Genomic DNA, 12,193 nt, shown 5'->3' on the forward strand with positions numbered 1-12,193 from the left:
AAATGAAATGCCCAAGTGCCAGGGTTTAAAATTGCCTTTAGTGGTAACCTGACCACCTGAAGGGATATCTTCTCCTTACTTTTTAATACTTCCCTAGTTCCTCTCCCTGCCAAATTGGATGGCAGCTGTATTTGATGTAAGAAGGTAAAAATGACCAGACAGATGTTTTTGCAATCTCTAATGTAAGGCTTGCAACTAAAATGGTTGGTGGAGGCTGGCTGTAAACAGAGTTACATGATCCTTGTGCATTTCATCCCGCCAGCCAGTGCACATGTTCTGGATCTCTAGTGCCTCCAATCTCACTACAGAAGCGACTCCAAAATTTGTTGGAGTCTGAGTGCAGCTAAGCAGACTAGAGCCATAAATCATTTGATGTTCATGCTTTATCCTTAAAATTTCAGAGAGCAAAAGGAATCACGTTCTTACAGCCTCTTAGAAAACAAAGCACACTTTAAAAGATTGCATCCTTATGTGATGCACATACAAAAGTTCAAACTAATGGCAGGAGTCCACAGGCATTAAGGGAAATAACAGCAATCAATGCTATTTTTAAAGGGAAGAGTGGGGGCGAGGGGTTAACATATGTGGAATTAGCTCTAGGCAAATTGAGAAGCCATTGCATCTAAAATCAAATACATTCTCTGAAATAGACACCAGAGCCCAAATTCCCATGTAGACTCCTGCAGTCCAAGAGTTTCAGCAGAATTTGGCCTTCCTCTTAACTTAGCTTCATTAGGTCATATCATGCCATCGATTTTTATGTTGGATGCCCTACTTACTTCACATCAGTTGTTGGCACTATGTAGGCAATTTTCCGAATTGGATGGGGAGAAAAGGGTGGTGTGTGCACAAGGGTGAGGAATTTTTTTTCCCATGTGGAATAAGTCATTTCTTAGAACAGTTTGAGGGGGGAAAGTGGTATTTGTATCCCTTCTGCCAGATGTCACTAGTGGCAACAAGAGCCAGGATTAAATATCTATCTATCAAATTCTTCCTGAAATTTTTAAGTACCAGTTGGTTAGCAACCCATTCAGAAACCTGGGAAAACTGGCTATCTTCTACAGCCATTCTTAACCAATAGTTCCTTACCTAATGACAATAATCTCTGACTCTGAAACTTTTTGATGGAGGACAAACATACAGAATCTGTAAAAAGAAAAAAAAAACCTTGTAGCAATATATTTTAGTGTTTATATGCAGTAAGTGAAGCAATGTCCCCTCCTTGCACACTTTTACAATAGTCTTTTGTCTATTTTTCATCAGCTGCTGTCAATGTCAGATGGACTAAGGTCTCACAGACACCCCATTTGCCCCTTTTCTTGCCTCACACAGCAATTTGTCAGTGTTTGTCCTCAGTGCTTGGTTAGGATTGCCTTTCATCTTAGAAGGAAATGCTTCTGAAACAAAAGATGCTTTGATACTCTCTCCGACATTAAGAGAGTCTCTGCACTGTCACATCTTACTGTGCCACCACCTCAGGCTGTGATGCCAACTGCAGTCATCCCTTGCCATCCCTCACCCCGGCCGTAATGCCATCTTGTGCTCTCATCCACGACTTGTTTTCTATCGTTCTGCTGCCTGAAACCACAAACCAGATCCAAGCTGACTGGGTCCTCATCCAGTTAGGCTACACGGTTCATGAAAGAAAACTGAGATATCAAGTTGTTTCTACTTTATCTTAAAAAAGGTGAAAGGCACAAGGGAACACTTGGAAACAGCACGGGGGAAAAAAAATCCTAAAAATGAGTTACTTAAAAGAGATTGGAAGGTAGGTTACCAAATTGCACAGACACTCCTCACGTATTGTTCCCTGCAGCGATGCTGCTATCAAAATTTTTCTCTCTATTCTGAAAGCAAAGATCTTTCATGTAGGGCTCAGAAGCTTTTGTCTGAGACAGCTGGGTGGATCACAACCCCTTTGCTTCATACATACGCGACTAAACAGGATGTCAGAACCTTACAGAATTCGAAGATTTTCTCTGGAAACATACCAGACTAAATACCCTCCCCCAACCAACTGTTCCCATGGATTGACATAATATTATTTTACCTCCTGTAGCAACATATTCATTGTGTGTTTTTTTTTTTTTTTCAAAATGACAGCAAACCAGACATTCTGAGACAATCTGACTACTATTTTCCCTAAATGGTTTGCTACACAAACAATATTTGAACAGGACATTTTTAATTTTTTTTCTGTTTAGTTCTCTAATGATTAAACCCTATCACATGCAGCGTCTACAGATAAGATAGCAAGTCATCACATTTAAACATTAAAGGCATCTCTTCAGAAGCTAGTACCGCTTCATTTGATCTGACTCCTCAGATCAAGCATATCAGATAGGTTTTTTTTTTCTCTCTGCCCTACATCATGTGGAGAAGTTGGTATTTTCTGCCTAAATCAGAAGAAATTTAATATGACTCAGTCCGTTTCGTGTATATAGCCACTTATCTTGTTTCGTTTGCAAATATCGTATGTATTCTCTTGAGATAAAAATAGTGCAAGATGATTAGTTAGGCAAGTTCATTTGACACCATTCCCCCTTCGTGACGCTGAAATCTAAAATCTGTATATGGTATACAACTTAAAGTATATATATGCAAGCTCAGCTCTGGGAGAGCCACACAGCAAGTACTTTCCTTCCAACCGGACGGCTTCCTTATCCCATCAAGACGACCACAAAGGTAAGCTGATTAGATCCTCTGCTTTCAGAAACACAAAAGCAAAATGCTCCCTAAATGGAAAGCACCTATGCAATTAAAATATATATTCTTATACCAGCTTCCAGTGTGCCATACTTTACAAGGTCCCATAGAACAGAATCAGCATCCAGATTGCAGGACGCAAAAAGACAGACCGGTGCCCTTCACAAAACCTGAGACCCTGCTGCAATTTTTAGTTTTTCCTTCAACTCTTCCCTGTTTTTGATCCTGTCAGCAGTGAGAATTAGGTGAATGGCAGAGCTCCAAATTACCTTGCCTAAAACTGAGAGGGGGAAATACTCTGCACAAGAAGCCACTGGGACCAAATAATTGCTAGCAAAACAGAAGTAACTTATCTGCCTTAGCTGGAGAAATGTTCCTTGCCATCAACACGGATTTGTCCCATTGTCTCCTTAGATCTTCTGAGACATTCAGAAAGAAACTGCAAAGACTGACAATTTCTTCTGCTGCAATCAAACAGGTACGGAGGTATCTCTTTCATATTCTGGGCAAAGTTTCAACCAATGTGTAGATCTCAAATCAATGTACAGACTATAAATGTTTACCAGCATTGACTTCCTCCTAACCAATGCTGCTTTCCAAACTTAGACAGGATGGATGATACTGCTGAAGACCGGTTAGGAATTCAGGAGAAGAGATTTCTGTTCTCTTGTGGTTTTCAAAAATAACTTTTCAATGCCTCAGTCCCTCTTCCTTAATTAACATGAAGCTACCTCACAGTAACGTTGCAAGTTTTAAGTTGCACCCAGTCTGCACTGGAGTGTGCTACGAAACTGCAGATGCATTGATGCTGTATTCACACTACAATAACTGAGAAATTCAGGCTTTGTAGCATTTTCTACTACTTTGGCAAACAGACTGTTGCAGCTGTTGGTGGTTGACTGAGACAAAGAGTATCTTTTGTCAAATGTTGCTCTATCAGAAGAAAATGCCTCCACCACTCTATTAGGAATAAGATTTAGGTCTCAATAAGTGTTCAATATACTGGAATGCCAAAACGTGGATAAAAATCTGGTTTATTACCATCTACACCAAACCAAACCAAAACAAACAAACAACAAAACATAATTAAGACCCTTTTTTAAAAGCTACCATGAAATGTAGTCTTTTAACAATGCAGCAGCCCAGCCGACCAAATTTAGAGTGTCACTACATTTATTGTGTGCAGGTAAATAGAAGAGATTACCCTCTGATTTTAGATTTTCTTGAAAAGAGTGGGATTATTATTGTTCATTCTACACTATTATTTTTATTCTTGTAAAGATCACTGCATTTATAGACAATAATACCAGATTTATTTATGTTTTTAATTCCGATTAAATTTATTCCAGATGTAGTTCTAGGACATACTTGGCCCTATCTTTTATGTATGCTGTAAATAAATGCTGAATTTAATTGAGTAATAATGCAGCTCCAGGAAAACCCACAAAGAATTCATGAAGTTCTGTGGTGCTAGCCACCTTTGATTTGCTCTCCCAGTGCAATAGAGGCATCAGATCTTCCTGAAGCCCCCCACTCCCGCATGCAGAATTCCTCCCTCATTACCCAGCTTTAAGTGGAAGCACCTGCTGCAGACATCTGTTACAGAACACTCCCCTTACAATTAGATGAATAATGTCTCCCCTATCACATACTGTCACAGCAGCAACTTCAAATAGAGCCATGAAAGAGGTAGAGAAGTCATTTTAATGACTAAGTAGCTCACTTTTAATTTATTTTACAGTTCAACAATGGCCATCACTGACATCCTTTCTGCTAAAGATATTGAATCTGCTCTCTCCAGCTGCCAGGGTAAGGAATGGTCTCTCTGCAGCCAGAAGATGCATATCATTTTTATGTCTTAAGATGGCATGCCTATCATTTTCCCCTTAGATTCCTTCCCTGTGAGATCTCATTGTGGCTACATTACCGTATAGCCCCTTGAATTCAGAAAGTCTTACAAGTGGATATTTGGTGGGTAACATTCCCCGAAACACAGAGAAGTAATTAAAGGGCCACAGTTTCAGTTAGTATCAAACTGCCTCTCAATTTCTAAACCTGTTGAAGATGTAACTGGCTATCCTTGTCCTTCAGAATGTCAAAAAAAAAAAAAAAAAGCACCACAGCTTTCAGAATCCAACCACCATTTGTGAATCAATGACTAGTCTCAGTTCTCTTAGAGTTCTTCCCTGGCAGGATCAAGCCTAATTTCCAAACGCTCAGTGAGCTAGTTCGAGACTGCAGCTTACTTAACTTTCTATCAAATTCTTCACTGAAGTAAAAGCAAACATGCAATGTTAGGAGTTGGTCTGTAAGCCACAGTAGCACCCTCTAAATATTTATTATTAATTGCATGACACAGATTGAAAAGATTCTGATTTAGCAGGATGTGCATTGTAGCAGAAAATGTCAAACTAGCTGAAAGGATATATGACCACAGGCACAGAGTAATTAAAAAGGGAAACTATCCACTATATCATCTTCCTTGCTACACTGAAGAACAAGAGGAACAGGGGCAGGCTGATTTTTAAGAAAAGACATACATATTCCCAAGGAATACATCCAGTAGGAGCAACTTCAAGGGAAAATGTTTAAGAGGGTTTTGTTTCTTCCAGCTGCGGATTCCTTCAATTACAAGTCTTTCTTCTCCACGGTTGGTTTATCCAGCAAAACCCCTGATCAGATAAAGAAGGTTTTTGGAATCCTTGATCAGGACAAGAGCGGTTTCATCGAGGAAGAAGAGCTTCAGTAAGTACTGCTCAGCTGATGTATTTCTTTGAACAGCGTAAACCTTTGAACATTCTTGGTGTCCTAGAAGAACCTTGCTGTTATTTTTAAAACAAAATGCAGTACTTTGCCTTTCTTTGAATCCGGGTGGACTTCATCAGAAATTAAGAACAAGCATTACATTGCCTTTTTTTTTTTTTTGGCATGGATTTAAGTTAGAAAATCAGAAATACCAACATGCCAAGGTCATTTCAGAGAACCAAACTCAAGCACATCACTCTACCCTGTTCAATTCCAGGCTGTTTCTGAAGAATTTCTCTTCAAGTGCCAGAGTCCTCACTTCTGCAGAGACCAAGGCTTTTCTGGCTGCAGGTGATACTGATGGCGATGGCAAAATTGGAGTAGAAGGTCAGACTTTTGGCAATTTCATCGAATTTATGTTTTAAAATGCATTCATTTAGCTGCATTTAAATGGTTGAATGAAGAATGCATTGCAGCAATTTGGCCTGCTACTTTCTGATACAATTTTTATACTAGCAAATAATCCTCTGTTTTCATAGCCTTATTTCTATTTGGTCTCTATTGTAGCAAAAGCACATTTAAGCCCAATGTAGAACCTGTTCTTTCAACCCATAACAACAGTTTTGGGGTTAGTTTCTACAGTGCATCTGATCCACAGGCTCAGTGTGATGGATTTTTAAAATATTCTGAACATCTGTTCATTCTCTGCATTTTCATTTCAGCAGTGGATGCTTTGCACTTCTGGTCATATGCCACTTTCACTTTTAAACAACTTCCAACTACATAAACTTATTTATCTACCACTTTCCAAGGCTGGCCACTACTAGTGAGTGGATAATTTAGTAAAGTAAAGTAAAACTGGTATTTTTTTTAAATCTAGAACTGCTACAAGGCAGCACATAATTTTCTGCTGGAGAACTATCTGATATTTGCAAATTTCACTGGGCAGTCCTTCTGTGAGAAACTAAATCAAATTCCTCACGAAACCTCACAGAGATGATGTGAACCAGCCAGGACATTTCTTTTAGAAATTGCAGCAGAGGAAAATAGGGCATTAGACATCATGTATTAGAGATGAAGTCACTGAAAACGGGGCTGTCTTAGCTGAACTAGGACAGGTGGCAATAACTCCAACAGACACACGTGCTAATCTTAGCCAGAGTTTGGGAGGAGAGGGAGACACTGTTGGAGGAATCTGCTTTAGCAGCAGCTTTTGCAGCTTCTGTTTATGAGCCCCAAATAGAGCGTTATATTACGCTTAGCTATTAACCATCAAATTTCCCATTCTGAAATTACGTCACTACTAATATTTTTTCTTCGGAGTAATAAAATCAAAAAAAAACACCCTCACATTGAAAGCTACAGGCTTGACCTAATTAATTCATTCTCTGCTGCCTTAGCTATTATCAGACTTTGTAAATGGGTTAAAGATAGTTTACTTTTAACTCAGGATTTCCTACAAATACGAATTTACAGACGCGCTCCTCTCTGCACATGTTCTTTTTAAGGAGTGAAAAATCTGTCACGCCCCCAGAATCTCAGTTTAGCAGTAGCTTGTGCAGTGTTATAATAATTTTGGGAGCCCTCCATGGCTAGGAGTTTAGGACAATTTTATCTACCTTTTTTTAAGGGTGTTAATAAGCACTTTCATCTAGTTTTATTCCCTGCCTTTCTCATTTTCTTTCTTGACAGAATTCCAATCTCTGGTGAAGGCATAAACCAAAGGCAGCCTTGGACTGACTCTTCCAATTACCTCGTCCAACAAGCACTTCGCACTCAGCATGTGTTTGTACATTTTTATATTGTTTCAGGCATTAGCAATTCCCCATACACCAAGTTCACACACAGGATTGCTGAGAAATCTTGCAACGTACAGATGTTTTGGTGACACGGCATTGTTACATTTCCATTGTAAAGAAGGCACTTTGTCATTTTCAACTCCTAGTGTTGAAATCGTGGCTGGAAGATGGGACAAAAAAACATTTTAAAAAAATGGGGAAGAGCTTTTTTTTTTTTTTTAATTTATTTTGGTTTTGTTTAGGTTTTCCATCTCTGTACTTTACCATGCTGACTTGCCAGACACAGTTTAGATGTTCTTAAACAATATGACATCTTTTAAGGCTTAATTGTCCTGATTTTGTTGAGTTTTATTTCTACTTAATTCTCTGATCCTTTAGGAAAAGCAATGCTAACAAGATAGCTCAAAATAATTTATATTCAGTTCCAGACCTGAGACTCTGAGAAAAAATTTAAGAGGAGCTGACACATAGCTCAAAGCACGGAATAAATTTGTGGCTAATTTTACAAAATGAAGCACTAGGCTACAGCATACATCGTCAGAAAGTGTTTATGGCCTAAAATGTAACTCTCCCTCAAGAAGATTTATCTTCCATGAAACCTAAGGCAGCTGTGAGACAGAGGAGAAGGTTCTAATCCCATATCTGACACTGTCACAAGTCACAGTGCCTTGATGACACGGGCCAGGCCTGGAGGTTTTTCTGTTAATCATGAGCATGTTGCTTGTTACCTCTTAATACCTACTAAACAATAATACTTCATCACATTTGTGAATTTCTGTGTTCACTACAGATGAAAAAACAGCCAGCCTTGCTATTTGATTATCTTAAAGTGAAGCAGAGTACAAATACTAACTGTCTTATGCAGCTAAATAACAGCCATTACTCAATTATTTCATTTATTATAATGAATAATCATCTATATAACCCATTATATTAGCAATTTACTTAGGTATGAAAATCACAAAGAGCTAGTCCTTCCTTTCCTTTGATAAGTGTCTTACATGGTTTAGAGCTAGTTATAGCATTGTTTTCATTAATGGACAAAGTAAATATTATTCATGGTTAAATACAGAGCTCAGTAGACTGAGTAGATGCTACGCATTTCTGGATGAGTGGGTTGGAAATTTCCCCACCAACATTTAGTTGAGACCTCTCCCATCTACCATGACTTGGTTCCAGCTCAGAAGTAGACTGTCATTTTAATCCTCCCCGCTGAAACTGGGTGATAATTATAACATAATTTGGCAGCTGTTTTGAAGAAGAGCAGAAACAAAGCCTGCTGGAACTTTTATGTAACATTCAGTGCTGGCATTTCTATGAATTGCGAGATGATTATGTGAGGCAAGTGCAGCTCACTCATACCCAGGCATGTAAGAGAGCTGTTCGGCAGATTTAAGACTGCATTAGCAAAAGAGGAATTCTAGCAATCAGATTCACTGAAGCCTTGGCAGAATTATAATGAATATAAATCTTAATTCTATCCCCAATGCCTTTGATGTTAAATCTGGGCTTAAATTATAGCTGCTGTTAAATAGAGCACTGAAATATTTTGCATAATGATGAGACTGGTGGTTCCTTTTACCTTATTCATTTTCCTATCTGCTGAAGAAACAAGCCAGAGCAATCCAGACCTGCAGCAGTATACAGAGATAACACATATATTAGCTCTTCACACTGCTAATCATTAAAATATCATGTCATTAATTCACAAGCAGATGGCACACACAATACACTAAGTGACAAGCCTGACATTTTATTCGTTGCACACCTGAAAGTTTCATGTGGAATGCAAGAAATGCAAGACTATCCTGTATTTCAGAGATGTTAAACAACTGCATGTCAGTCCCTTCTGTTGCCACAAGGGGGGAATTAAGTACTTCTATGAATTAAGCAATTTTCATGTATATTGCAAATTTAAGTAAAACTTAGAGAACTTTGTTCATGAGAAAATCCATCCTTCTTCAAACAGTAACTCCTGGTAACAAGATGAGTTTTAAATTTTACTAAAGCCATCCAGACATTTCATTAAGAAATTACAATAAAACTCAAAGTCCTCAATTTCAAAAAAAGCTCATAGACTGTTCATCAAAAACAATGCTTAGTCCCTGTTAAGTCTTCCCTAGGATGCACATTTTTAGAGCTGGACTAAATTAGAAGAAAATAAATTCCAACAAGAGGAAACAACTTCTTTTGTGTGACAGACGCATTAACAAATGAAAACAATACCTCCCATCTTCCATTTAAAGACATACTTTTACCAAGTATGGCACTACACAGACACGTGTAAGTGCCAACAGCAATTGGCTATATAGAAGTTTGAAAAAAACAACAACACATGATTAACCTTTATTATACATCCCAGATTATTCACCTGAGGAACGTACCAATCATCACTTAATGCCCATTGTTTTGTTGCGTATTGTCACAGAATAAACCAAGCAGCAGACGTAAGAGGAAAGGTCACATCATTCATTCACCAAACTACAGAAATTCATAAAAACATCTGTAAAGTAAAGTTTTCTAGGAAGGTTCATTTAAATTAGTTTAAATTCAGCCAGTGGCAACTTTCAAGTTTTTTTTTTTAGGTAATAGCAAGGAGCGCTCTCTCAACTTCATACTGCCATAGTGCTAGAGAAAACCTTTGTTTGCAGGATATGCCATCTTAAGTAGCAAAGAGACAAATGGTGATCTCACAATGTTACCACAACCAAGGCATAGGATCACAGAGTAATCTATGCCAGAAGAGAGTTCTGGTGGTCACTGGTGCAATCCCCTGACCAGAGGGCCAACTTAGATCATACTGCTCTAAGATGAGTTTGAGTATCTTCAAACACGGAGGCTCTATAACCTCTCTGATCAATCTGATAAGTAAGGATTAAATCCTCTGCATCAAGCTTTTATGAAAAAAGTACACAAATAAAACACTGATAAGTACACAGTTTAAACCCCATATTCTATTATAAATTGTTTATGCTACATCAAATCAGAAAGGATCTAACAACACCCCGTGTATCACACCAATAATCTGTTCTCAGTTTCTAGAGTAATTCCATCCTACTCAGTATAATACTGCTTCTTAATTCCCAGCATGAAGGAAATTTTATTTATATGTTTTACCTCCACTTAAGACAATTAAATATCGACCCAAAACATGAGCAGCAGATCTGAGTCCCACTGAGCCCAAAGACTGTGAGCTCTCAAACACACCTCAGCTGCATACAGTCCCCTCATTACCCTGTGTATCCTCCCAATACCTCTTGTGAAATAAAGACTTACTATCATCTCCTTAAGTGGGAAATCAATACATTTTGAATCAAAGAATTTTGATTGTCCTACACAAGCTCTTATAAGAAGGATATGGTGGGTCAGGGTTTGGAAACCTGTTCTCAAAACCCAACCTATTGCTCCAGACACTGAATGCACCATCTCTCTTAAACTAAAATTTAGTTTGTCCTGATAAAGAAAGGATAAAGCAGCAGAACCATGCATGCAAAGGTAAAATATCCTGATATTTAATGGAAGCTGGCTGCCTAATAACTTCATGTTGCCAGAGAATATTCCAAGTGATTTTACCACCACACTGTTCCTTTGGAAATCCCAACCTAGAGCCATTTGTAAACTTCAGATTCAGTTTCAGCTCTCCAACTGTTCAAAATCTGGAGTTCATTTTCTAACAAGAGGACTGAGAGAGCACAGAAAGGGCAAGGGGATGTCAGAACATTCGTTACATGCACAGACTGGTAAAGTTTCTTCTTTGAGTTAGCAGCCAGCCCATGTGGAAAATCTTTGATGCAGCACCATCAGAGGCGCCTGGAGCCCTTCACCGAGTGTCGGCAGAGGGGGATGAGGCTGGATTCATTTCCTGGAATGTGTTACCAAAATAGATACATCTTGATTAAATCCCTGAACAGACATGTACTTCACATTTTTATGCTTAGTTGCTTGTATTTTTACAACATTATACTAAGTGGGTGCAGTGGAATTTGAACTTATTCAAAGTGTTTGTATTTTATGAAACTGAAACTCCACATTACTTTTGCTTGCAAGTACACACAGAAAACATTAGATTGGTATGGACTTTTAGGAAAACTTTCTGTACAGAAGGCCTAAGGAGAAAACTGTCTAACAGATGGGATATGGTTGCTCAATAACTTTTGATTTGCTTATCAACATGTCTTACACTCATGAAAACAAGAAAAATCAGAGCTTCTGTGTATCAAGCTCCAGAAAAGAAAATCAGATTACCACGTTGGTCACAATATGAAAAGAAGGTGCTCCTAGACAATGGCTTCCCCTTCAGTTACAAAGACAATGACCCTACAGTTCGAAGGGGAATTTGTCAAATTAAAATAGGCAAATGCCTGACTGAAAAAGAATCGCACTGGTTTCATCACACCTAGATGTTCATCAGCAGGTACTTCTCAGACACTAACTTCCTGCCCTAACTCCTGGGTTTCCACAACCAGTCTATCTCAGATTTGCAACGATCACCCTGACAGACTGTATTATCTAGCCAGCATAAAAAATATATACAGTAAAACCTGGTTTTGTTAAGTACTGAAATAATCTATTCTTCCAAACTATCATTATAGGAAGGTCTGGAATTATATTTGAGTTTTCGATTTAACTTTTTTATATTGCAGTCTTTCAGTTGGTTTGGTAGATTAGACTTTTATCTTTTAAATATCAGTTCTTTCCTCTTCTAGTCCTTCCTTATAAATGCCCACCTGTGAACGCATTCTCATTCTGGTTTTTGGTTCCCTCTCACCCAAAATAATCCTGGAGATTTCATGGCTGCACATAACTGCCTTTGGTGCCATCTACAGGCAAGCTCTAACCAACCACATAAACACTCAAAAAGTTGTATCAATAAATGCTTTGTAATCTCAGTGTGGTCTTCTGACAAGAACTGCTTCTTGAATGCTCAGAAATTCCAGCACAAT

At 38.4% G+C, this 12,193-nt stretch overlaps 1 protein-coding gene and 1 long non-coding RNA gene across 4 annotated transcripts in view; one reads left to right on the top strand and one right to left on the bottom strand.

The window, feature by feature from the left end:
• Positions 1 to 520: 520 nt before the first annotated feature.
• The window catches only part of LOC106033519 (uncharacterized), a 32,773-nt gene continuing 21,100 nt past the window's right edge, over positions 521 to 12,193 (bottom strand). The window contains exons 3-4 of one of the 2 annotated variants that reach the window (XR_010825035.1): positions 8,833 to 8,881; positions 521 to 1,146 (exon numbers count right to left, since the gene is read on the bottom strand). This is a non-coding gene — a long non-coding RNA (uncharacterized lncRNA). Of the gene's footprint in view, positions 1,147 to 8,832; positions 8,882 to 10,054; positions 11,113 to 12,193 lie in introns of those variants that run through there. The other variant, XR_010825036.1, reaches the window with a different exon arrangement.
• Positions 2,530 to 8,009, top strand: LOC106033518 (parvalbumin, thymic). Of its 2 annotated transcripts, XM_066977443.1 has the most exons (6): positions 2,530 to 2,685; positions 3,121 to 3,184; positions 4,448 to 4,515; positions 5,319 to 5,451; positions 5,729 to 5,838; positions 7,144 to 8,009. In XM_066977443.1, exons 3-6 carry the CDS (start codon positions 4,455 to 4,457, stop codon positions 7,167 to 7,169), a joined length of 330 nt encoding a protein of 109 aa, XP_066833544.1. In that variant the 5' UTR covers positions 2,530 to 2,685; positions 3,121 to 3,184; positions 4,448 to 4,454; the 3' UTR covers positions 7,170 to 8,009. The 2 variants fall into 2 exon arrangements, with proteins under 2 accessions (XP_066833544.1, XP_066833543.1); XM_066977442.1 differs by lacking the exon at positions 5,729 to 5,838.

This window comes from Anser cygnoides, chromosome 15 (genome assembly GCF_040182565.1).
Source record: "Anser cygnoides isolate HZ-2024a breed goose chromosome 15, Taihu_goose_T2T_genome, whole genome shotgun sequence".
NCBI lineage: Eukaryota > Metazoa > Chordata > Aves > Anseriformes > Anatidae > Anser > Anser cygnoides.